The sequence below is a fragment of the Scyliorhinus canicula genome, chromosome 13, assembly GCF_902713615.1.
Source record: "Scyliorhinus canicula chromosome 13, sScyCan1.1, whole genome shotgun sequence".
NCBI classification, from domain to species: domain Eukaryota; kingdom Metazoa; phylum Chordata; class Chondrichthyes; order Carcharhiniformes; family Scyliorhinidae; genus Scyliorhinus; species Scyliorhinus canicula.
Window position 1 is genome coordinate 31,058,137 of NC_052158.1, and position 25,742 is coordinate 31,083,878.

Below are 25,742 nucleotides of genomic sequence, written 5' to 3' on the forward strand. Positions count from 1 at the left end.
TACGCGGGTTGGAGTCGTCCAATCCGCGCATGCGCGGGTGACGTCATCTGACGCGTCAGCCATCGCTAACTTTGGCTAGCGGGCTTAACGGAATTCGTTAAGCCCGCGATGCCGGAGTTCACGGCCGCGCGATGCTAGCCCCCACCGTGGAGGTGGAGCACTGTTTGAATATATTCCATTTATCATAGAATTTACAGTGCAGAAGGAGGCCATTCGGCCCATCAAGTCTGCACCGGCTCTTGGAAAGAGCACCCTACCCAAGGTCAACACCACCACCCTATCCCCATAACCCAGTAACCCCACCCAACACTAAGGGCAATTTTGGACACTAAGGGCAATTTATCACGGCCAATCCACCTAACCTGCATATCTTTGGACTGTGGGAGGAAACCAGAGCACCCGGAGGAAACCCACGCATATACGGGGAGGATGTGCAGACTCCGCACAGACAGTGACCCAAGCCGGAATCGAACCTGGGACCCTGGAGCTGTGAAGCAATTGTGCTATCCACAATGCTACCGTGCTGCCCGTAAAACACTGATAAGAAGTCTGCTGACTGCAGAGATCTGTTTAAAACTACCCTGTTCACTGTAATATAATTCTAAAGGGTACAATTTCAGTAGATTGAGTTTCCTGTGTGTCACTGTTTACATCCTCAGCAATCACATCCTTCCTATACTGTGGCGACCAGAACTGCATTTAGTACTCAAACTGTGGTCTAGCGAACATTTTATACAGCTGCATCATAACCTCTTATATTCAATGACTCGGCTAATAAAGGCATTGATCTCACATGTCTTCTTAACCACCTTATCATTCTTTCAAGTCAAATTACTGGAGGGCACTGTTTAATTACATCTACTTACTTTAGGTAAGTATTTAAATTAACTCTGCTTGCAGTAGGTCATTGTTTCAATATACTCGGTTTACTGTAGGGTACTATGTAAATTCACTTGGTTTACGGTAGCGCACAGTTCAAAGTGATTCTGTTCACTTTAGGACTCTGTTTAAGTAGATTGCATGAGATATTTTAAACAAAATTTGTGTTCCGTTGGTCATTGTTTAGACTTTGTTAGGGCACTGCTAAATATATTCCATTTGCTGAACGTCACTGGATAAATTGGCTGTTTACTGCAGGATACTGTTTAAATGCACTTTCTTTACTGTAGGGCACTTTAAATATACAACTGGAGGGCACTGCTCTCGGACACAGTTTAAATAGAATACGTTCTCTTGAAATGCACGATTTAAATTCGTTGTTTATTGTTGGACACTATTTAACTCGACTGCTTACTGGAGGGCGCCGTTTAACTTAATGAGAACATCACTGTCTGCAAAATAATCATCTGGCACAAAGTAGCGAATTTGATGTCAGCATCTCTGGAAATGACTGGAAAATGGCTCAAAATGATAAAATCGATGAGAAAATCACTTTGGTTAGGAAATGAGATTCTAGCAAAAAGTAGCAAATTATGATCTCAGCCTCGCTGAAAACTGTTCACATAGACTGTTTGCAGCAATGTACGGTTTACATAAACACTGTTTACTGTAGAGCACTGTTTACATAGACTCTGTTTATAGTAGTGCTCCGTTTACATAGTAAGAAGTCTTGCAACACCGAATTAAAGTCCAACAGGTTTGTTCCAAACACGAGCTTTCGGAGGACTGCTCCTTCCTCCGGTGCTCCGAAAGCTCGTGTTTGAAACAAACCTGTTGGACTTTAACCTGGTGTTGTCAGACTTCTTACTGTGCTCACCCCAGTCCATCTCCACATCATGGCTACCATTCGTTTACATAAACACTGCTTACTGTATGGCACTGTTCACATAAACGTTTTACAGCAGTGTACGGTTTATGTAAACACTGTTTACTGTAGTACTCTGTTTACAAGTGAAATTCCTGTAGGGCACTGTTTAATTACACTTATTTACTTTAGGCACATTTTAAAATAAACTCTGCCTGCAGTGGGGCACTGTTTAAATGCACTCGCTTTACTGTAGCGCACTGTTCAAAGAGATTCTGTTTACATTAGCACTGTTCAAAAAGACTGTATGAAACACTTCAAATATAATATATTTCCCTTTGGTCATTGTTCAGATTTTCGGTAGTGTGCTGTTTAAACAGATTCCGTTTCCTGAAGGGCATTAGTTAAATAGATTCGCTTTGCTGAACGCCACTCGATCAATTGACTCTTTTAACTTAAACCTATGCCCTCTAGTTCCCGATTTCCCAAACCTGGGAACAAGACTATGTGCGTTCACCCTGCAATGCTTCTCATGCTCTTTTCCACCTCAATAGGATCGCCCCTCAGTCTCTTACGCTCCAGAGAACAAAACCTTAGCCTGTCTAATTTCTCCCTATAACTCTGTTTCTTGAGTCCTGGCAACATCCTTGCAAATCTCTTCTGCATTCTCTCCAGTTCAATAACACCTTTCCGATAGCAAGGGACCAAAACTGAGCACAATACTCCAGGTACAACCTCACCAACGTCATGTAAAACTGCCACATAACACCCTAACGCCTATACTCAATGTCCTGAGTGATGAAGGCCAGCATGTGAAAAACATTCTTTACTGCCCTATCCACCTGTGACTCAACCTTTAGGGAAATGTGTAGCTGAACTCCAATATCATCTGTCCCATGATACTCCCTAAGATCTTACCATTTGCCGTGACAGTCCTACCTTGCATTGACTTTCCTAGACAAATAGCTGAAGAAATAATAAAGACGCTAATTTAGCTAATTAGCTCATTTTTGGAACAATAACGCAGAATCAGGAATGTGTGAATATATTTAAATTGGTCACATAGGTATGTTGGCTGGTAATTTCGAACGGGTGCATTGCCTGCCACATGCGAATCGTCCCTCCTGCTATTAGTATGATAGACAACGAATAGCAAAGCCAGTCCATCGTGGTGTGATCCCCCCCCCCCCCCCCCCCCTCACGATCATTAGCAGTAGACAACGATTCATATGACAAAATCGAAGTGCAGCAAGTAGTTAGGCCGGCAAGTGATATGTTGACCTACATTGCAAGAGGGCTTGAGTGCAGGAGCAAAAATGTCTTAGAAGCTGTACAGGGCTTTTGTGAGGCCACATCAAGAGCATTGTGTTCAGTTTTTGACCTCCCTATCTAAGAAAATATATACTTACCACAGTAGGAGCGCAGGGAACTGTCACTAGGCTGATTCCTGGGATGGTAGGATTGTCATATGAGGAAATATTGGGTCGAATAGACCTAGATAGGGCAGCACGGTAGCACTGTGCTTAGCATTGTTGCTTCATAACTCTACGGTCCCAGGTTCAATTGTGGCTTGAGTCTGTGCGGAGTCTGTACATTCTCTCCGTGCTAAATTGCCCTTCTTGTCCAAAAAGGCGAGATGGGCTGCTGGGTTACAGGGATAGGATGGAGGTGTGGGTTTGGGTAGGATGCTCTTTCCGAGGGCCAGTGCATTCGATGGGCCGAATAGCCTCCTTCTGCACTGTAAATTCTATGATTGTATGATTCTATTACATTCCCTCTCAGGCTTCTAAATTTCAGTGAATATCATTGAAATGTCTAAACCTGTCGCAGGGTTGGACAGACGAGATGGAACAATGTTGTTTTCTCTGGGCTGTGCGGGAGGTCAGAATCAAGGGTCACAGTTTCAGAATACGGGGTAGATCATTTTGGATTTCGATGGGGAGAGACGTCTTCACTCCGATGGTGGTGAACCTGCTAGGTGGTGCTGAACCTATGGAATTCTCTACAGAAAAGGCTTTGGAGACCAAATCAATGAATATACTGAACATAAAATAGATTTGGACGTTAAAGTGCCAAAGGGCATGGGGAGAGCTTAGGATCCAGTACTGAGATAGAGGATCAGCCATGATCATATTTAATTCGGAGCATGGGCGAAGGGTCTAATAGCCGACTGCTCCTATTTTCTACGTTTTTGTGACAAAATCGAGACTTTCGTGTTGTAGCTCATTTCTTTCCTTGGTATTTCTGTTTCAATGTGGTGCAGCGTTACCAGTTCACCAATCAAATTAGGAGTGGGTTCTACGTCTTGACCCCTATCAAAAAACACTTACTTCTTCCCAAATCATCGACCTTCAGCGCCTCAGTAGATCTCAATCGCACAGCCAACTCACAGCACTTGAGAAAAGCTTTCCTGCATTCCTTGTCTTTGACTCTCTTTGCCCGTTCATTGCAGGTACGCTTCATTGGAATTGTAATCATACCATCGGTGCAGCAGCTCTGTAGACTGCTGTTTGTGTACTGACTTGCTGCAACATAAAGAACGCCAAATGAGTCATCAATTATGTTTTCTTCAGCAGCATGTCCTGTGCTTTAAGATTTCAGGGAATATAAAAAAAAATCTTGCATGGGATATTGACACGACCATCATTTACTGCCTGTCCATAATTGCTCTCGAAACGAAAGGTCTCCCACGCCATTTCAGAGATGGAAGTTACGAGTTAATCACATCACTGTGTGCCTAGAGTCACGTGTATGCTAGACCGGGTAAAAGCGGCAGATTTCCTTCCCTTAGTGACGAAATGAGTTCATACACCAACTGATTACGGTTCCTGACATTAGCTTTATATTCCACATCTACTCCTTGAATTCAAGTTCCCCCAGCTGCCGTGGTGGGTTTTGTCCCCCAAAGCATGAGCCTGGGCGTCTGGATTGCTAATCCAGTGATATCACCGCGTTATCACAATGTCACTGTGCCCCCGTATTAGATTACAATCAAAACCAAGCACATTTTGAGACCAAGTCTTACACTTTAATGGAAACAACGCAGTATATGCTGCATAATTTGGGAATCGGGTTTAATTCTCACCCGCGAGGACATCGGTGGACCCCCCCCCCCCCCCCCCCCCCCACCCCGCCACCACCACCGCCACCACCACACTGAGCCACATAGGCTGCCGAGGAGTCGAGGTTCAATTCCCGCATGTCTTCAGTTTGGGTGAGTGTGTTTGAAGCACGAAGCTGGAATTCACTATTTCAGAGTGGAAGACCAAAATCGGATCAACCCAATCCCCCGAAACACCAGTTTGAATGTTTGGACAGACGAGATGGAACAATGTCTGCAGCGATAGCACCTTCGAGACAATTCCTTCAACATGCATGGAAATTCAAATGAATTTGAATCCAGCACGAGTGGGTAACAGATCAAGTGTTCATCGCAAATCTTGACCAATGCTCTATTCCATGGGCGCCAATGCACAGAATCGATGGTAGGGTGGACAGCAGGCCTCCTCTTTCTGACGTACGGAGGGAAAGGTTTAAACCCATATTTCGTTGCAAAATCAACGGGAAAGGAAGGTGGAGAGTGGTGGACAATGCACGGATGTTCCACAATGGCAAAAGTGATCATTTTCCACGAGAATTTCCGATTGTAGAGGCTGTTCGTCTTGCTTTAACTGGGACTAATAGTATCACTGTTGGTTTGCAGAACAGACGTGTTTGAGCATGGATCGGCCTAAATGTACGGTCACAGCATTTCCTCACACATAGAACAGCTAGAATTCTTCTCTGCACGATGTCATTAAGGACGGGAGCCAGTTCAAACTAAGAGTATAAGAATGTTTTGTTCGGACAGGTATTACGGGTGACGGAGCTAATATGGTTAGGTGGAGTTAAGATACAGGTGAGCTATGATCCAAGCTGAATTGATTTATGTTCTGACGCGGCATCGCTTTCTCACTGCCCAGGGTGCGAAAGCCGAGCCCATTGCGGAATTTCAAGATAGGGCCAGAAACAGTTTAAAACCTACCTGACCATCAGAAAACTGGCAGAACACTAGATTTACACCGCATCCCACTTGTATCAGTCATCGAATTATACAGCTTGACAGGACAGAAAGATGGCCATCGGCCCATAGTGTGATGTCTCAGGTACTTAAAGAAATGTTTCTTAATGTTTGAGTGTTCCCGCCTCTACTACCAGAGGAGTTCCAGATATCGAGCATCCTCTCGGTGAAAATATTTTGTTTTCTCCAAAATCCCATCAAAATCTCCTGCCTCTAAAATCTCTGCCTCCTGCTAATTGACACAACTGCCATGAACAAATTGCAGGGTGAGATTCTGCGGCCTCCCGGCGGTGGTATGTTTCTCGGCAGTGGCGGCAGGTTGATCCTCTGGTCCTGCCGATGTGACTGGAAATCCCATCGAACCCCCCTCCCTAGGCCGCCAAGAAACCTGCCGCGGTACCGCGCCGTCGGCGGGTCCGGATGCTTCCGCTGGCGTGAGCGGCCTGGAGATCGCGTGCAATGCTACACGAATTGAAATGTCATATTTTGCATTTGATTGACAGAAGGCGTGAGTCTTTTTCTTCCTCACGTTGAAATTAGCGATTTGAAAGTTTAAACACAAAAAATGTACCCTGATAGCACCGTGTAATTTGACAATCTAAGGCAATGGTGAGTTTTTCTAGAACGATTTGTGTATTTGTGTTAAATGTGTTGGATATCGATTTTTTTCTTACATTCTCTCATGAACAGCCCTTGAAGATGCAATGACCTTTTCGCTCTTCTATCATCTGTCTTGCAGGAATATCCTGTAAGGATAAAATGTTAGTTGATTTTAATAATATCCTAAATCAGCCCCGTTTCTAACCACTAACAGACGTTCGTTGATGTTACTTCGCAGTACTGATTTTTTTGTTGTTGCTCATTCTGCAAATGGATTCAATATTAGTTATCACTCACAGTGTTCGAGAGGTTTATTTGGTTTGTGGTCTGATTGTGATCAGAGGCGTGTACTTTTGACAGCACATTATCGATTCGAATAACATGCACAATAGTCTCAAAGGTTATCTGCTGCCTTCCTGAGCTGTATTCAGCTAAATGTGGTGTGGGCGAATCCTCTTGCCTTGAGGACTTCATACCGCCAACGGGAAAAGGTCGGCTTCGACAGGACCGAACACTAGCTGAGAGAATCTTTTGGCTCAGATCAAGCGGCTGATTAGGAAGGAGGTTACCTAATGGCTGCTCCAGTCAGCTTGGATCTCCCTTATCTGGGGATAATGGGCTGGACTGCATTTGAATAGTTTTTTGGAGAAAGCAGTGAAATGGATCAGGGCTTAACCGTTTCACCAGGCGCATTGGCTTTGTAAACCTGAGGAAGGATTAAAAGAAAAAACTATTGACTTTAAATATGCAAAGCGTAATTCACAATCCTGCATGGAGACATTCCTCCTGGACCAGAACACGTGAAAAAACACATCCCATGCTTAATTTCCCCCTTCGCAGTCCTGTGCAAATTCAGCTACCCTCTTAGAGCTGTAATTTATTCCTGGTATTGAGTACCGCTGTTTATTGGGATGGCTGGGTCTTGGCAAAGTAGGATTGGCTTGAGAACTGAATCGGGGAAACAAATCTGAAACTGTAGCCCGTATGGAATACCGGTACACGTGCATACATCAGGTCATATCCTCTTATTTGTCGTGACAGTAACTTATTAATGGACCACCTGTCTTTATTTTGAACAATTGGCTTTAAAAAAATATTTTAAAAATGCTATCGCCTGGCCTATGATGCTTGATAGAATTTAACATGTTTCAGAGACAGATTGGTCCATTTGACTGTCCTTCCGGGAAGCGAATTTGGCGTCCATAACATGGATTGTACTATATATGATTCATGACGCATCGCAATGTGCTGGACTGCAAATACTGCTCCCTGCAAAGGCCGAGCAAGCCATTGAACTCACGGGCAATTCGGGGTTGGACATCAAATTCTGGCATCGCCAGTGATTCCTGTAACTCTCAAAGGGATTTTAAAAAAGAGACTGTTTGAAGGAACTATCGATTGTTACCCCTTCCTTTCCGTTTCCCTGTAGCCTTTTAAAATTCCATTCACGAATATATACATTTCCCTTTTGAACGTTTAATTGAAGCTATTGTACTGCCATTTAGGTAATGCATTCCAAACTCACAATAACCCGTGAAGCCTGAACATATCTCCTCTCGCTGCCCCGCGCCACCTGCGTCTTCTATTAAATGTCTCAAACCTGAATCCTTTGTTTACAGGAAAAATTATCTGTTGCATTGTTGACAGTTACTGACAATCGATTCTAAGGGTGGGAATCATCCTATCCCGCCTGCTCCCATCCCCCAATGAACCTTTCAGTGGCCGTCTGATTTTCCGTCCGCCCGGCCACCGACAATTCGCGCGACACACGTGTGGGACCGGAAATGCTGCATTCATTTCAGTTGGGGAGACAGAAGGGATAAACTGGGGTTCTTTTCAACGGAGAGGAAAGATTAAAAGATGGTTTGATACATGTTTTCAAAGTCATGAGGCGTCGGGAAAGAGTAGCTGTGAAACCAGCCCCATTGGGGGAAACATCACGAACCAGACCACCATTGGATGGTCAATAACATAATAGCCAATGTTGACTTAATGTTTGTGCAGTATTCTTTTTAGGATTGGGAGTCTTCCCTAATTCATAAGCTCTGAACCTTCTCTTCCCTAAAGGGAGAAATCTGGGATTCCTACTCTCAGTGCACTACTGTCGTAATTCAGCTGCATTTGGGATAACTTTACATTGCTCCCAGGCTTAACTTGTAAAACCAGGACTTATGCGTTCTGCTAAAACCTAATAAAGCTGTCCTCCCATCTACAATTGTTTGTCGATTTGACATTCCATGCAGAACTTCTCAGTAATATGTCATCGTGATGGAGCTCTCTTTAATCTTCCTTGTATAAATTTGGAACAATCCGGGTCTGCAGATGGTTGCTGTTTACCATAATTCCCTATTTCAACGTGCTGGCTTCAGTTTCCTCCATATCTAGACCTGTACTCTTTTAGACTGTTGGCTTACCATTCCGAATGGTTGACGTGACAACGTTGGAAATAAATGTCAGCCCAGCATCCATGAAAACACGTACGCTATCAGCACCACCTCCGAATGTGCACCCGAGGTCATAGGCATTCATTTCTTCAAAGACCTGTTCAGAGGGAAAGTTTGAATGGGAACGTGTACACTCACGTCAAGCAAAAGCTCGCCAACGCCTCATGCCAGGGTCTGTTTTGGACGCATTAATTAGCAAGTAACGATACTATTATCATATCGATATGGCTACCGTGATGTTAGATGATACACTAGTTCGGCATTTATTGTCCATTCCTAATTGACATTCAACAGTGTGACTTGCGAGGCGACTTTAGAGGGCATTTCACGCTCAATGCTATTACGGTGGACGTGGAGCCACATGTACACCAGGTCATGCAAATGAGTACGGCAGATTTATTTTTGAGTCCTACGGGTTTAACACCAATAAACGACGGCGTCATTTAATTTTAATTTCATCATCTGCCGTGGTGGGATTTGTCGCAGTGTCAGCAGCATTGTCCTAGGTCTGTGGGTTACGAGTTCGCTGTCAACAACGTTATGCCACCTCTTCCAGGTAACTCAATATGCGTTCTATTATTTAATATCAGTGGTCAAAATTGAAGGTGATATTTTGCATCTCCAATGGCTTAGCAATCAGGATTTATGAAGCTGCGCCACAGCCCGTGGTGAGTATGGGGCTCTGTGGATGACCTCTGGAATCTAAATCGCCGATGTTGTCCGCCAGAGAACATAACTAAATAGCCTTGCCAAACCCAGTTTCTGGCTTCCCATTTTACAATATAGCCTGCCTATTAACTACCACTATGGCAGGTCAAAAGAGTGATGTTTGTACGAACCCAGAAATAACGAAATGTTCCCTTAGCTCAGTGTACGGTATTTCACGTTCATACAGTGTTTGAGATGCTGTCCCGAAACTGCAGTGTGTTGCGAAACAAAACGTTCAACCCTGCCTAAGTGTGGATTGGGAATCACTTACCTTACTGGGTGTAAGTTTATTCTTGCTGTTGAGAATATAGATTGCTGTATCGACGATGGCAAGAGACAGACTTCCACTGTCTTCAATTGTAATAAATATGTTAGCATTGTCTCCTGGGCGATATTCCTTGTGCATCTTTTTTATTGTAATCTGGAGAAAAGAACAACGTACCATCAGATTCTCACTTGGTGTGCTGAACAATGTTCTGGAGCACATTATACTCTGATCGCTAATTGACTGTCAACGCCCAACTTCTTAACGTCTCTGTCTAAACATTAAGGAACAGTATCCACCCACATCAAGGGACAGCCCCAAAAGAATCAAGAGTGGTCCCGGGCGAAACAAATGGATGTGATTTCCCGAGAACTTTGGACACTGATGATGAATTTCCTTGAATGGGAGACTTGTACAAAATCATTTCGTAGCAGCCTGCTTCTCCCAGGAAACAAGCGAACTATTAGCCAAGCAAAACAACTTCAAGCGATTAGGATGCCAGGGAAGCAACCAATCCCTGTTTTTTTTTTTGTTACCTGTTTAGCAAATACGGCAGTTATGAAATCAAATTTTAAAAAAAGGATCGAAGGGAATTCCAAACAAGTATAGGCTCGTTAGTCTTAGGTCGGTGGTGGGCATGCTCATAGAACCAATTGTGAGAGATAGAAAGGCATGGACTAGTCAGAGATGGTCAGCAGGGATTTGTTAAAGGAATGGCTTGCCTCAAAAATTTGATTTAATTCTTGGATGAGGTGAAAATATGGGCTAGTGAGGGCAGTACAGTGGATGTTGTACAAATGCATTTTAGTACAGCGTTTGACAAAATCCCACATTATATCCTTACATTTATATTCTAAACCTCTGTCAATGAAGGACAGTATTTATTATGTCTTCTTTACAATCTTGTCTACTTGAACTGTTGCCTTTTGGGACCTGTGTTTTTGTGTACTCTCTCTAACTGTTTTAACTCTCTGAATGCGTGACCACACACTTCTCTGTGTTAAAATCTATCTGCCAATATAGCGCCTACTCCAGCAACCCATCTATATAATTTGAGAGATTATAGTTATCCGCTACAATTTCCACTACACGACCAATCTTTGTGTCATCTGCAAATTTCCCAATTATGCCCCCACGCTCACGTCCACATTGTTAATGTATAGCACAAACAGTAAGGGGCCCAACGCCGACCGTTGTGAAACTAATTTCCATTCCCAAGTGGATCCATCGACATTACCCTTTTTTTCCTGTCACTGAGCCAACCTTTTATCCAGTTTACCACATTACCCTGTATCCCATGGGCTTTTACTTTTTGACCAATCACCATGTGGTACCTTGCCAAATGCCTTCCTAAGATGCATATGCACAACATTCACTGCACTAAGGCAAAACTTGAAATTGTGTGCATTTCTGGTTACATTACAAGGAAGACGTAATTGTTCTGCAGAGAGTGCGGAAGAGGTTTACAAGGACGTTGCCAGAGCTAGAAAAGAGTAGCTACGAAGAGAGATTGGATTGGTTGTGATTATTATCCTTGGAACAAAGAAGGCTGCGGGGGTGACCTGATTGAGGTGTACAAACTTATGAGCGGAAGCGATAGATTGGCAGAATAAAAGTATTTTCCTTGGCGGAGAATTCTAGAACCAGGCTCATAGTTTCAAGATAAGTAGCAGACTTTATACAGGTGACAGCAGGAAGAACTTTTTTGGTGAAGAAGGTAGTGGGTGTCTGGAACTCGCTGACCGGGGTCGTGGTGGAGGCAGAGACCCTAAAATCTTTGAAAGGTTCTTGGATCTGCATCGCAAGTCCTCAAAGCTGCAAGACTATGGACCGGGCGCAAGGACTGGATAGGGCACATGGATGCCCTCCAGCTGATCTGGACAAGGTGGGCCGAATGGCCTCCTCCCGTGCTGTGACTTTTCTATGGTTTCATGGATTCGCATTCCTTTGTAAAAGAGGTTGCTTAATTGAACAGGTTCCCGAAGACAGCACCAAACTCCATCCCGCACCCCGCACCCCCCCTCAGCAAACCACACCCCGAGCTAGTTCTTAACTTTGGTCTAGCGATGGCAACTTTTCAGGGTGAACTCATTGCTTTATTTCAGGTCTGCTCTTCTATTCTCTAAATACAGTAACGTTTCATGCTACTCTGCACCCAAACAGGACAAACCTGACCATATCATGTTGAACCTTGATATACCTGATAATTAAAAGTCCGAGACATTCTGTTCTCTATCTTATCAGTCTGCACGCCTGGAGTAACATGCAGACAATACATATTTAAAGACAATGTCACATTACCTATCAGATTCATACCTTTCCTTCACAGACATCCTTAACATCAATCCACGCCGAATTTGCCACCATTTCTATGCTTCCTCCGACATATGTGTTATAGTAGACGATTAGCCGGAACGCTGGAACCATAGCGGTGCTCATTGTGATCGGAAGAACTGTGATGTCGCGTTTTGCAATCTTTCCCATGTCCAGCACTTTGCCTTTGCTTACAATCTGTTGAGGGGACAGGAACTCCGAGATCAGAATATCCGTTGCCACAAAATGGGTACACTCCCAGATGACCTGTATATTTATGTGTGCAGATATGTGTGTGCATTTATTGAGGCCATTTGTATGAATGTGTGTGTGTATTGTATGTGCGTCTATTTTACCTGTAATAGTGTGTGTCGGTGTGCGTGCATACGCTGATCGCCTCCAAAGCAGGAAAGGAACAATACAAAAAAATAACAAGTTCATTATTCTATAATTCAAAAAAAGTTTATGTTTGGGAAAAAATAGAGCTCGATCCAGTTACAAAATACTAACATACTCACCATATAGTAATAGACATTTCCACTGCCTGCAGGATTGGAAGCTGATATTTGTGCAGAAAACGAGCTACCTGGATCCAATATCTGATGTGGAACATCGAGGAAGAGGTAACTCTTGCTGTTGGAATTGTAGATCCGCACAGTCTTCCTTGCTTCAGCGATTTCTCTCCCAGGGGTTCCATCTCCAGCGATCACCTGACAGACCAAGGCATTTAAAGCTTTATTCAAGGTTTCCTCCCTCGGATGCTTTCATTTACATGCAAAAAACGGATATTTCTCCATGAAGAACCTGGCTTATGAACGTTTTCACCAATGTACTTAAATACCAATGCAGGGGTTGCGGCTATGCCGAGGTAGGTCGCACATTCGGCAGCTCCCGCCAGGAACGGACTTTTGGGCTCTTTTGAGGGGGCCCCAACGGCAATTGTTCGACAGTTCCCAGTGTGGGAAGGTGACAGGACGGTTCCCCCGGCACTGGATGGATTGGACCAGGAGTGGAGCGGTGAAGAAAGTGAGCTAAGCGCAGCGAAAAGTGCGAGGGAGGAGAAGTAAGATGGAGGCGGGTGGAGACCAAGCAGCGTGGGCGCAATAGTCACAGGAGCAGCAGGAGTTCCTCAAACGCAGCTTTGCGGAGCTGAAGGCAGAAATGCTAGAGCCAATGAAGGCATCGATCGAGAAGCTTCTCGAGACGCAGAAGGCACAAGGGGCAGTGATCCGGGAGGTGTGGCAAAAAGCCTTGGAGAACGAATACAAAATCTTGGGCCTGGCGGTGAAGATGGAGGCGCACGAGGCACTGCATACGAAGTGGCAAGAAAAATTTGAGGACCTGGGAAATCAGTCGAGGAGGAAGAATCTTCGGATTCTGGGTCTCCCTGAGGGAGTGGAGGGGTCCGATGCCGGTGCAAATGAGGTCACGATGCTCAATTTGCTGATGGGCACGGGAGCTTTCCCGAGGCCCCGGAGCTGGACGGGGCTCATCGAGTCCTTGCAAGAAGACCCATAGCCATCAAGCCGCCAAGGGCTGTAGTGGTGAGGTTCCACTGCTTCATGGACAGGAAATTTGTCCTGAGATGGGCCAAAAAAGAATGGAGCAGCAGGTGGGAGAATACAAAGATTCGAATCTACCAGGACTGGAGTGTGGAGGTGGCCAAGAAGGTTCTCCATCGGAAGGGGGTGAAGTTTGGGGTGCTGCAGCCAGCGCGATTGTGGGTCCCGTTTCAGGATCGACACCAATACTTTGAGACGCCAGATGAGGCGTGGACCTTTATTCAGTCTGAAAAGTTGGACTTGAACTGAGGGTTTGTCGTTGGGGGGGGGGGGGGGGTTGCCTATTGGGTTTACTGTGATTTGGGAATGTTCTGTTTTTGTTTGGTGCTGGGTGGGGTTGGGTGAATGGATTTGATGTGAGGGCTGAGTGAGAGTGTGGGCGTCGGAGTTGGAGGGGCAGGGCCCCGCAGAGGAATAGGGGGCCGGAGTTGGAGGGGTGGGGCCGGTGGGGAAGGGCAGTGCTGGAGAGGAGCGCACACTGATTGCCAGGGGGAGGTGGGGGGGGGGGGATTCTCTGCCTGGGGGTCGATGGAATGGATGGAGAGGCCGTGGTCAGCAGAAGACAGCTGACTTATGGGAGTGCTATGGATGAGCAAAATGGCTAGATGAGTATCTAGCTGGGAGGGGGGGGGAGGGGGGAACTGTGTTGCTGCTGCCAAAGGGGAGCTGGAGGTAGGAGAGGGAGTCGAGGTGGGTTCCGCCGCCTGGGGGACTGGAGGGTGCGGGAGGCGCAGGCACGTGGTGATTCTGGTGGGGAAGCGAGTGTCGTTCGAGGCGCTGAACATCGTGGCAGATAATGGAGGTCGGTATGTGATGGTGAGTGGTAGGTTGCAGGGGGTGCAGGTGATGCTGGTGAACGTATATGCCCTCAATTGGGATGATGTCGGATTTATGAGACGCATGTTGGGTCGGATTCCGGATCTGGATGTAGGAAGCTTTATAATGGGAGGGGGGACTTCAACGGTGCTGGACCCAGCAGTGGACCATTCTAGGTCCAGGACAGGTAGGAGGAGGGCTGCGGCCAAGGTGCTCAGGGGGTTTATGGACCAGATGCGGAGTGTGGATCCATAGTTTGCTAGGCCGGTGGCTAGGGAATTTTCCTTTTCTTCCACGTTCGTAAAGCCTACTCCCGGATAGATTTTTTCATCATGAATAGGGCATTAATCCCGAATGTGGAGAGAACGTAATATTCGGCCACTGCCATCTCAGATCATGCCCCACATTGGGTGGAGCTGGAGCTGGGGAGGAGAGGGACCAGCGCCTGGTGTGGTGCCTCGATGTGGGACTGTTGGTAGATGAGGAGGTGTGCGGGCGGATTCCGGGGTGTATCGAAAGATACTTAGAGGCCAATGACAATGGTGAGGTGCAGGTGGGGGTAGTCCGGGAGGTGTTGAAGGCGGTCGTTAGGGGGAGCTAATTTCCATTAGGGCCCATAGCGAGAAGAGGGAGAGGCGAGAGAGATCAGCTGAGGTTCCCGAGGGTGGAGGCAGAGCAGGTGGTTGGGCTGGGGGCACCAATTCGGCTGGAGGAGCTGGTTAAATAATTGGGGAGCGTGCAGGCGGGGAAGGCCCCAGGGCCGGAAGGGTTCCCGGTTGAATTTTACAGGAAGTACATGGACCTGCTGGGCCCGTTGCCAGTGAGAACTTTTAATGAAGCGAGGGAGGATGATATCTTGCTGGAGAGGTTCTGGAGGGACTTTGCGCGGACTATGTCCAAGGTGGTGAACACCCGGGTCAAGCCAAGCTGGGGGATAGCATTATTTGGGGTATTGGATGAGCCGGGAGTGCAGGAGCCGAAAGAGGCCGGTATTCTCGCCTTTGTGTCCCTGGTAGCCCGACGGAGGATTTTGTTACTGTGGAAGGACGCGAAGCCCCCTAGCTTGGAGGCTAGTGGATTAATGACGTGGCTGGGTTCATCAAGTTGGAGAGGATAAAGTTTGTCTGTGCTGGCGTTCTTCAGGCAGTGGCAACCGTTCCTAGTCTTTCTCGTGGAGTGTTAGGAGGAGGTCAGCAGCAGCAACACAGGGGAGGGGGAGGGGGGAGGGAGTTTTCTCTTGGGGTGGCGTTGGGGTTAGAGTGGGGAGTTTCCCGATCTGTGTTCTTATTGTTATGTGGGGGCTATTGCATTTTGAGGAACTCCTATGTATAATTCTTGCGCGTTGTGTTCTTGTTTCTTGTTTCTGTAGGGGGGGGGGGGGGGTGGTTGTTGAAAATCTTTTGAAAACTTGAATAAATATATTTTTAAAAGAAATACCAATGCAGTGCCGGAAAAGTGGCAACAATCCGCACTTTCCTCATGCAGTATAAATTGCTAATTAAAAAACACCCAAAATGCTAAAAAAAACTGTAGCAGGTCTGTGGAGAGATAGACAGGGCCACCCTTGTGATTCGTTATGACTCTTCTTAGAGCTAAAGGGAGGGAAGAACGTGATGGGTTTTATTCCGTATTTGAGGGTTGAAGCGGAGTCAGCAAAGTAGATAGTCGGTGAGAGGAGCCATTAGAACAAGGTAGGGAACGAGATGGAAAGCGTTAATGGCAGTGTGAAGGGGGTTAATGGTCGTGATAAAGACCACGCAATGTGCTAGCAGTCACATAGAGGTAAAAGAGAATAATATTTTAATAGGGAAACAAAGGTTAGTACTCGGTGAAAGCAAAACTTCAGGACAGGTGATAGATGACTCGGTGGTGGCAGGGCTTGCATCGGGACACACATGGGCAAAAAAAGAGTCACGATGGAGGATAAAGATCAAAGGCTAAATTTGTTGAATCCAGAAGATGGTAACGTGCTTAATCGCAAGATGAGTTGCTTCTCCTCCAGTTGGGCGTTTCGCGGTACTGAAGAATGGCAAAAGTATTGTTTGGAGTCGGGAAGAGCAGAAACAGTTTTGTGTCCAGCCGACGTGATCTCGATAATAGACCGGTTTGGAATCAGAGCTTGCTCCCCAACCTCTATCAATATCCTTGGAACCAGCGAAGGTCTATTCTGCCCCTCGTATCTGGGTTTCACCTCGTACTGCCTTCTTTCCCGTGTGTGTATGGGCAGGTGAGGAGCGAAGACTTGGGTGCAGGAGGCGAGGAGCGGGTAATGACATGTGGGAATCAAGGAGGCACATAGCAGAGCGGAAGGCGAAATGGGAATGGATAGAGGAGTGCCATGTGAACTTATGTGGCTGGGGAACAAATTGGGAATGAGGTCTCTGGGATATTGGACCTCCATAAATGGGGGCATGCATGGGAGATGTAGCGTAGGAGGGGTAAAACCAGGAATCAGGCAGAAAGGGAAAGGAAATGAATGGGAAGGGGTGGCACATTGGGGGGACATGATGTTGGGGGGAAGTTGTCGGAGAGGTAAATGTATTGGAGTGATGTCTCAGGAGTATGGAGTATGAGGTTGGTATCAGAGAGAATGGTGGTTGAGGGGTTGTATGGAGAAGTCGTGAGAGATTTAGAAAGAGAACACGAGAATAGCATGGGCAGGACGATATCGGAACAATGGACGACCTGACATTAAAATGTGAATAATTTGTTTGCACTGCCGATATCAATTTCACCACTGATGTGTTGTGGACCTGTAAGTAAGAAGAGCTCAACAACAACGTTATACTGGCTGGATGAGGGACTGCTTATAAGGGCTAATAAGATGGACGGAGACGGCGTGTGTGGTGGAATGCAGTCTATTACATTGCAGGGGATTAACTCAAAAATCAGGTCTGGAACTATGGGATACATATAGCATAGGACGGCGGGATGTTCGGGGGTTGATGCAAGAAAGATGAAACAAATAGATTAGATTCCGTCATGCAAGAAATCTTGGAGGAATGAAATGGCATAGGGTATCGAAGTATATGTTGTTGCAGTTAAAATGCTAATTTTAGCAAAAATGCTTTGAGGCTCTCTTTTAGTTCCTAATAAATCATACTGTCCATTCGTGATTGAGGACGATGCGCTTTTCCTATTCAAAATTTATTGAGAATTTTTCAGCTCAGAGGTTGAGTAACGACGATCTATTTACATTATGTTTTTCCTCCCGCATTCTATCTCATTTAACCCAATGAACCGACAGCTTTGCGGTCGTCAATTAGAAACATTCCTTCCTACCTTAATGTCGAAAGCCTCCGTATTCGCGGGGGACGGCATTGTTAGCTGGGCACGGCCGTCTTTTTGCGTATTGAATGAATGCGTATTGCTTGGTTGAGTTCCTTCTAACATAACAGGTACACCTGAGGCAGGAGATCCATCAGGATAAGTTACCCGGACCTGCAAGGCAAAAGGAGAGCTGGGAAAAACCGAACAAACATCACCAAGTTCTGCAGCGAGACGGGAGACGAGGATTACGGTAGTTGTTCTGGTATACTAACTGAAATAGCCCTATTTTTATTTATCTGAATGGGACATCAGCCTATTTTAGATTAATTATGGGTCACGTTGCGCTGAGTTTCTACAACTAATATTCTATGAATGAATCACCAGCTGCAAACAATAGACTATCGAAATGAAAAGAAAATCGTTTATTGTCACGAGTAGACTTCAATGAAGTTACTGTGAAAAGCCCCTAGTCGCCACATTCCGGCGCCTGTCCGGGGAGGCTGTTATGGGAATCGAACCGTGCTTGGTCTGCTTTACAATGCCAGAGATTTAGCTCAGTGTGCTAAGCAGCCCCTACTGCTCACATTACACAGTGATGGTGCCTTCTTCATTATTGGGTCGTTAAAGAAACCGCTGCACTTTCCCCTCTAACGTCATATAAAAATGCAACCTCCTTTTCCCTTTCAGTGTCATATTGGTCTAATTGGAACATTCATACCTAGAGAGGAGTAAAGGTTCGGGCGTTTTGCCAATGTGGCGCTGTAACCTTCAAGGAACCTGATTACAAGTCTAGGATGAATAGTTTAAAAGGCCTCCCGATCCCGAGATTCACACTGAACTTCAACAGAATACAAAGAACAAAGGACAAAGAAAAGTACAGCACAGGAACAGGTCATTCACCATCTAAGCCTGCGCAGGCCATGCTGCCTGTCTAAACTAAAATCTTCAACACTTCCGAGGTCCGTATCGCTCTATTCATGTATTTGTCAAGACGCCCCTTAATCGTCACTATCGTCCCTGCTTCCACCACCTCCTCTCGCAGCGAGTTCCAGGCAACCACTACCCTCTGTGTAAAAAAAAAACTTGCCTAGTACATCTCCTCTAAACCTTGCCCTTCGCACCTTAAACATGTGCCCCACGGCAACAAGAACCGTTGGGGAGAAGCAAGCGACAGCGCCAACACCAGATCCATTCGCATATTGCCCTCTGTAATGTTCGGTAATTGTTTCTCTGGCACCCAAATATATATGTACCTCCCGAGTTCCTCCCCCCACCACAAACAGATGCCTATTTACGTGTTAGAAACAACATTGCCAATTCTACAGTGATGCTGTTGTTGAGCTAGCGAATAATACCCTACCAGTTATTTTATTCTAACATTTTTTGTTGTTTGTTTAGTTTTTTGTGCGTGTTCCCTTCCTTCAATGTACATATATATTCTATTTTGCGTACATAACGGCAAATATACTTTGTTCAAAAACCCAATAAAAAACTTTTATTAAAAAAAAACCTTTGCCCCTGGTAATTCACCCCTCTACCCTGGGAAAGGCTCTGACTGTGCACCCTGTCTATGCCCCTCATAACTTTGTAAACCTCTATCAGGCCACCCCTCAACCTCCGTCGTTCCAGTTAGGACAACCCGAGTTTATCCAACCTCTCATCATAGCTAATGCCTTCCATAACCAGGAAATATCCTGTCAAATCTCTTCTGCATCACTCTAAAGCCTCTATATCCTTCTGGTAATGTGGCGACCAAAATTGAACACTATACTCAAAGTGTGGCCTAACCAAAGTTCTATACAGCTGCAACATGACTTGCCAATTTTTATACTCAATGCCCCGGTCAATGAAGGCAAGCATGCCGTATGCCTTCTTGACAACTTTCTACACCTGTGCTGCCCCTTTCAGTGACCTGTAGACCTGCACCTAGATGTCTCAGACTGTCAATTCTCTTGAGGGTTCTACCATTCACTGTATGTTCCCTACTTGTATTAGACCTTCCAAAATGCATTTCCTCACATTTGTATTTAGCTCTGAGTTCCTGAAGCCCTGTCGAAATTCCAAGCCCAATACTAAACGAGTTTACTGTGGGCACCCGGACCACAGACAGTACAATCCTGTTTAGAATGCAGCACCAATTAACGCTACATTGACAAAATCGGTAGGAACATTAGATGGTCGCTGACGGCAAAGCGATGCCAGGTAGAAATCGTCGTCTGATATGGATGTTAATAGTATAATACGCGTCGTGCTGTTAAAATTCCAAGTGGGGCTCCATGGTTTATGCCTTCAAAAGTGGGCCATGTTGACAAAGGTTACGGGACTTTTGAAAACGTTTACTTTCTGCCTGTTAATAATGGTAATTTTGCTGCGTCAAATCGCGGGTTTGGTACGTTTCGGCGTGGCCAGTTCGGCGTGGCCGATTCGGCATGGCCAGTTCGGCGTAGCCGATTCGACGGAGGAAGTTTTCGGCGGAGGGACGTTTCGGCGTCAAATTAGTTATAGTCGCAAAATGTTTGTGCTGCCCATTTCTTGTATCTTTTCCTTCCAGCCGCCTCAGATATCGTGTTTGTGCACCAAACCGGGTCTCTTAAAGAAAGAAGCCATCCCCTATGGACAAGCCCTCCGTATACACAGGATCTGCTCAGACAAGGAGGAGCGCAACAGACACCTACAGATGCTGAAAGATGCCCTCGTACGAACGGGATATGGCGCTCGACTCATTGATCAACAGTTCCACCGCGCCACAGCAAAAAACCGCACCGACCTCCTCAGAAGACAAACACGGGACACCACTGACAGAGTACCCTTCGTCGTCCAGTACTTTCCTGGGGCGGAGAAACTACGACATCTTCTTCGCAGCCTCCAACACATCATCAGCGAGGATGGACATCTTGCCATGGTCATCCCCACCCCCCCACTACTGGCCTTCAAACAACCGCGCAACCTCAAACAAACCATTGTTTGCAGCAAATTACCCAGCCTTCAGAACAGCAACCACAACACCACAAAACCCTGCCAGGGTAATCTCTGCAAGACATGCCAGATCATCGACATGGACACCACCATTACACGTGGAAACACCACCCACCAGGTACGCGGCGCATACTCGTGCGACTCGACCAATGTAGTCTACCTCATACGCTGCAGGAAAGGATGTCCCGAAGCGTGGTACATTGGCGAGACCATGCAGACACTGCGACAACGAATAAACGGGCATCGTGCGACTATCAACAGGCAGGACTGTTCCCTTCCAGTTGGGGAACACTTCAGCAGTCAAGGACATTCAGCCTCTGATCTCCGGGTCAGCATTCTACAAGGAGGCCTTCAGGAGACGCGACAACGCAAAATTGCTGAGCAAAAACTTATAGCTAAGTTCCGCATGCATGAATGCGGACTCAACCGGGATCTGGGATTCATGTCGCATTACATTCGGCCCCCACCAACAAGCCTGGACTTGCAGAGGCCTACCGACTGAACTGGCTTGGGACAATTCACACCTCTTTAACCTGGAGTCACCTCTCTCTCTGCATCTTTGATGATTTGATTGCCTGCAGGTGCTCGCATTCCGGGGCATCTCTGACTGTGTCTATATAAACATTTCTGGAACAAGCCTTTCCATTCACCTGAAGAAGGAGCCGTGCTCCGAAAGCTCGTGTTTGAAACAAACCTGTTGGACTTTAACCTGGTGTTGTAAGACTTCTTACTGTGCTCACCCCAGTCCAACGCCGGCATCTCCACATCATGGCTCTTAAAGAAAGGCACCAACATTAAACTCTTAAAGAAAGCCGGTGTTACTGAAAGTATTGAAGCAGCTGCCCAGTGATCTACACTGCTGTCTGACTTAACACATTGTGTAAAGTCACAATATCTTCAGTAACACCGGCTGTATAAAGTCAGACCCGGTTTGGTGCTCCGCGGGGGAGCTTATGGACCCCAACTGTCAGTTGTGTCAATTTCAGCGGCCGGCTCACTTTGATCCGGAGAGGGAAGCTGCTCTCTCACTGAAGCAATCAGCGGCCGCTGAAATTGACACTGCCGGCTGCTCTCTCCCTCCAATCAGAAACATTAAAACTTGATTTGGATTGGAGAGAGAGAGCAGCAGGCAGTGTCAATTTCAGCGGCCGCTGATTGCTTCAGTGAGAGAGCAGCTTCCCTCTCCGGCCGCTGAAATTGACACTGTTTTAATTAGATCCACGATGGGGGTTTTAAATTTATTTAAAAATCTATGCTAGCGCTTCCCATTGAGAGTCTACGGGGGTCTGACCTCTCCCCCCGCCCCCAGTAGACTCTCAATGGGAAGCGCTAGCATAGATTTTTAAATAAATTTCCGTCCCTCCGCCGAAAAACTCCTCCGCCGAATCGGCCACGCCGAAACGTCCCATTCCAATCGGCTACGCCGAACTGGCCCCGCCGAATCGGCCACGCCGAACTGGCCACGCCGAAACGTCCCATCCCCTCAAATCGCACAGGTTAATGAAGAGTCACACATCCCCGGGCGACTGTACGCACTGTTGCAACCCGCTGTATCGATATTTACCAGCACAGTAAATGGAAAGTTGGGCACGAAGTAGCCACTTGTCCTTGATAAATCGATCAAATATGGTGAGGAAACAAACTTAATATTTCTGAGTTCGACTTCCTCCATTTGTCCACCTGTAGGGAAATGGAAGGATAAATTCATTTTTTCTTCTGGATTTATTTTGCTTTAATTTATTATATTTTATTTAACTTGAGATAAAATAATGCACCAAAGTTTTCCTGGGAGATTATCATTAATGTCGTGCGGACAATTGATGTCAGTGTGTTTAAATTGAAAGGACATCATGTGGATCGATAGATAGATGGTTGGACAGACGGAGGGAAGGAGGGAAGAATGGAGGGAGGGATGAAAGAAATGAGGGTGGAAAGTGGGAAGGAGGCATGGTTGGATGGACGGCTAGATAGACGGGTACATGGATGGAAGGAGGGTGGAAATCAAGGAGGAAGGGAGTGAGGATTAATGATGGTTGGATGGAGGGAAGGAAGGTGGGATGGACGGATGGAGACCTGGATAGAGGGCGGGAGGGCCAGAAAATAGAGAGAGAGAGAGAGAGAGAGCATGAGATAGATATAATAATAACAGTATTTATGGTTGTCACAAGTAGGCTTACATTAACACTGCAATGAAGTTACTGTGAAAAGCCCCTAGACAGCACATTCTAGCGCCTGTTCGGGTACACGGAGGGAGAATTCAGAATAGCCATTCACCGAACAAGCGCGTCTTTCGGGACTTGACAGAGGAAAGTAGAGCACCTGGAGGAAACCCACGCAGACACAGGGAGAAAATATAGACTCCGCACAGACTGTGGCCAAAGCCAGGAATGGAACCTGGGACCCTGGTGCTCTGAAGCAACCGTGCTAACCACTGTACTACGGTGCCAAAGGACAGACAGACAGATAGATAGATAGATAACAACAGTTGTTAACTTTAAATGTGAGATAGATAGATAGATAGATAGATAGATAGATAGATAGATAGATAGATAGATAGATAGATAGATAGATAGATAGATAGATAGATAGAGAGAGAGAGAGAGAGAGAGAGAGAGAGAGAGAGAGAGAGAGAGAGATAGATAGATTGATTTTGAAGACAATATTTATGGGATGTGGGCGTCCCTGGTTAGGCCTCCATTTATTGCCCATTCCTACATGCGCTTCAGAAGGTGGTGAGTTGCCTTCTTGAACCGCTGCAGTTCTTGAGGCGTCGGCAAAGTCAGTGTGCTGTTAGGAAGGGATACATAGAATCGATAGGATCATATATGTTTATTATTCTGTCTGAAGTGTTTAATTTGTTGCCAAGTGATCCATCCCAATTTCACTTCTCCTTCTTCATTGTCCAGATTATCCAATATTTAGTTACCTCCTCGTCATGAAATATTAAATATTCTACTTCCTCGTTGTCATTTGTAACTTCACTCATAAGCAACTCTGTCCAAAATATCAATGTAACATTCGGATGTGGAGTTCATCACAGGGCAGAGAGGCCGCTTGATGTGGTAGCCCATCCACCACCTGAGAACCACAGGCGAGCTGTGGCGGCAATGTTTACCAGCTAGAAGCTGCACTGACACCACTCGTCAGGGGTCTCAAAAAACTCTTCCGGATATACGAAACAACGGGTCTCCCAGCATAGTCTTCCGTGAGCATCTTGGAAAAGAGGCTTCCGTTTGGGAAAACTGCGGAGATGGAAATGGCGGCATGATTTTCAAAGGATTTGTGGTCAGTCCCAAGCCTCCATTGTTTGCAAACAAATTTATGAATAAGGTTTTCCTATGGGTTCTTTTGGAGATCCTGTGCACATTTTCCACCACACCGCCAACTTTTCAATCCATTTTGAATACTTTATGTCCATTAGTATCAATACTCTAAAGTTGTTGCATCTTTCAGCAATTTAACTGTAAATTTGTTCTATCTTATTCTCACTCTTTATTGGCCTATATTTGCACCCAAAGGAGCAGTAGTTCGTATGTTATTCATTAATGAGAGCTAAATGTATTTTTTCTTGAATCCTCTGATGCTTCCTCTATTTCTAGTTTTGTAATAGTACTTTTAAAGATTCTTAACAACCCCTCATTGATTTCTGGTCGGTCGCACAAGTGGATTGCACTGTGGCTTCACAGCGCCAGAGTCCCAGGTTCGATTCCCTGCTGGGTCACCATCTGCATGTTTCCACATGTCTGCGTGGGTTTTCTCCGGGTGCTCCGGTTTCCTCCCACAGTCCAAAGACGTGCAGGTTAGGTTGAATGGCCATGATAAATTGCCATAAGTGACCAAAAAAATGTTAGAATTAGTTATTGGGTTACGGGGATGGGTTACTAGTGTGGAAGTGAGGGCTTAAGTGGGTCAATGCAGACTCGATTGGCCGAATGGCCTCCCTCTGCACTGTATGTTCCATGTTCGATTCTCAGCTTTCCTGAATGTATTGTGAAAAGTCTCATTAAATGGACATTGCACCTCCTGTTTGTGCCACGCCTCGAAGTCACAACGTGACTACTCGAATCTATAGCTTACTAAATTTACTGACCACCTTCTGTCCATTCACGTTCATGCTCTCCAAACGCATCGTAGCTGATCTCGGATTTCCTCCCCGTGTGGTGCCTACTGTATTTTCTCTAACCTTTAATCTTAGAATGTTTGACTCGAAACTTCCTTTCTATCCTGTCGAATGCTTCAAAGTCATTACCACCTCTTGCTATACTGGTTTAACTCCCTCCCTACACAACGACTTAAAGTATTCGCGTGGACCTATTTGCTCCAGCCAATTTGGAGATGCATCCTGCTCCAGAATGGGCCCTAATGCCAGAGGAATCTGAAACTCTCCCCTCCTGTGCAATTGATTTGAATATACATCAACCCGACTCGTCTCACCAGCTCATTCTACTCAATGTAATGTGGCAGTGTCAATCAACCAGATATTGTTACCTCTGACGTCCCGCGGTTTCATTGCCTCCCTAAATCAGGAAAATACATCGGCAGGATGGCAAATCTTTCCCGACTTGTGCCCATCGATCCTCTGCTCTTGCTCCTGTGCCGTCGGAAAGCGCTCTGTCCCAGCACAGTGATGCCTTTTCCACTCGAGCAAGGGAGGCAGCTGATCTGCTAACTATCGGATCTTCTATGACAGCTGCATTTCGACCAACTTAACGCCAGAATTAGTAGAAATGGCCAGCGATTGTAAGAAGTTATATATTAATTCAGTCGTATGGGCGTCTCTGGCGAGCTTGCATTGAATATCCTTTAACGAAGTACTTGGCAGACCATTTGCTCCAATATTCTGCATCTGCAATCACACCTAAGTCGGATGAGCTCTGATAACAATGGAAACGGTTTTTAAAATGCTTTCTTTTTATTCTTTTAAGGTTTTATTAAATTACGGGGACAGGATTCGAATCCGTGTCCCCAAAGCATTACTTCTGGG

The 25,742-nt window shown here is 45.9% G+C and overlaps 1 protein-coding gene across 1 annotated transcript in view; it reads right to left on the reverse strand.

The window, feature by feature from the left end:
- LOC119975536 (complement C4-like) overlaps positions 1–25,742 on the reverse strand; it is a 166,382-nt gene that overhangs the window by 112,908 nt on the left and 27,732 nt on the right. The window contains exons 10-17 of the mRNA XM_038815328.1: positions 22,323–22,438; positions 17,795–17,953; positions 12,653–12,844; positions 12,138–12,332; positions 9,828–9,977; positions 8,819–8,945; positions 6,479–6,550; positions 4,075–4,269 (exon numbers count right to left, since the gene is read on the reverse strand). Of these exons, the coding sequence (XP_038671256.1) occupies positions 4,075–4,269; positions 6,479–6,550; positions 8,819–8,945; positions 9,828–9,977; positions 12,138–12,332; positions 12,653–12,844; positions 17,795–17,953; positions 22,323–22,438 (1,206 nt within the window). The remainder of the gene's footprint in view (positions 1–4,074; positions 4,270–6,478; positions 6,551–8,818; positions 8,946–9,827; positions 9,978–12,137; positions 12,333–12,652; positions 12,845–17,794; positions 17,954–22,322; positions 22,439–25,742) is intronic.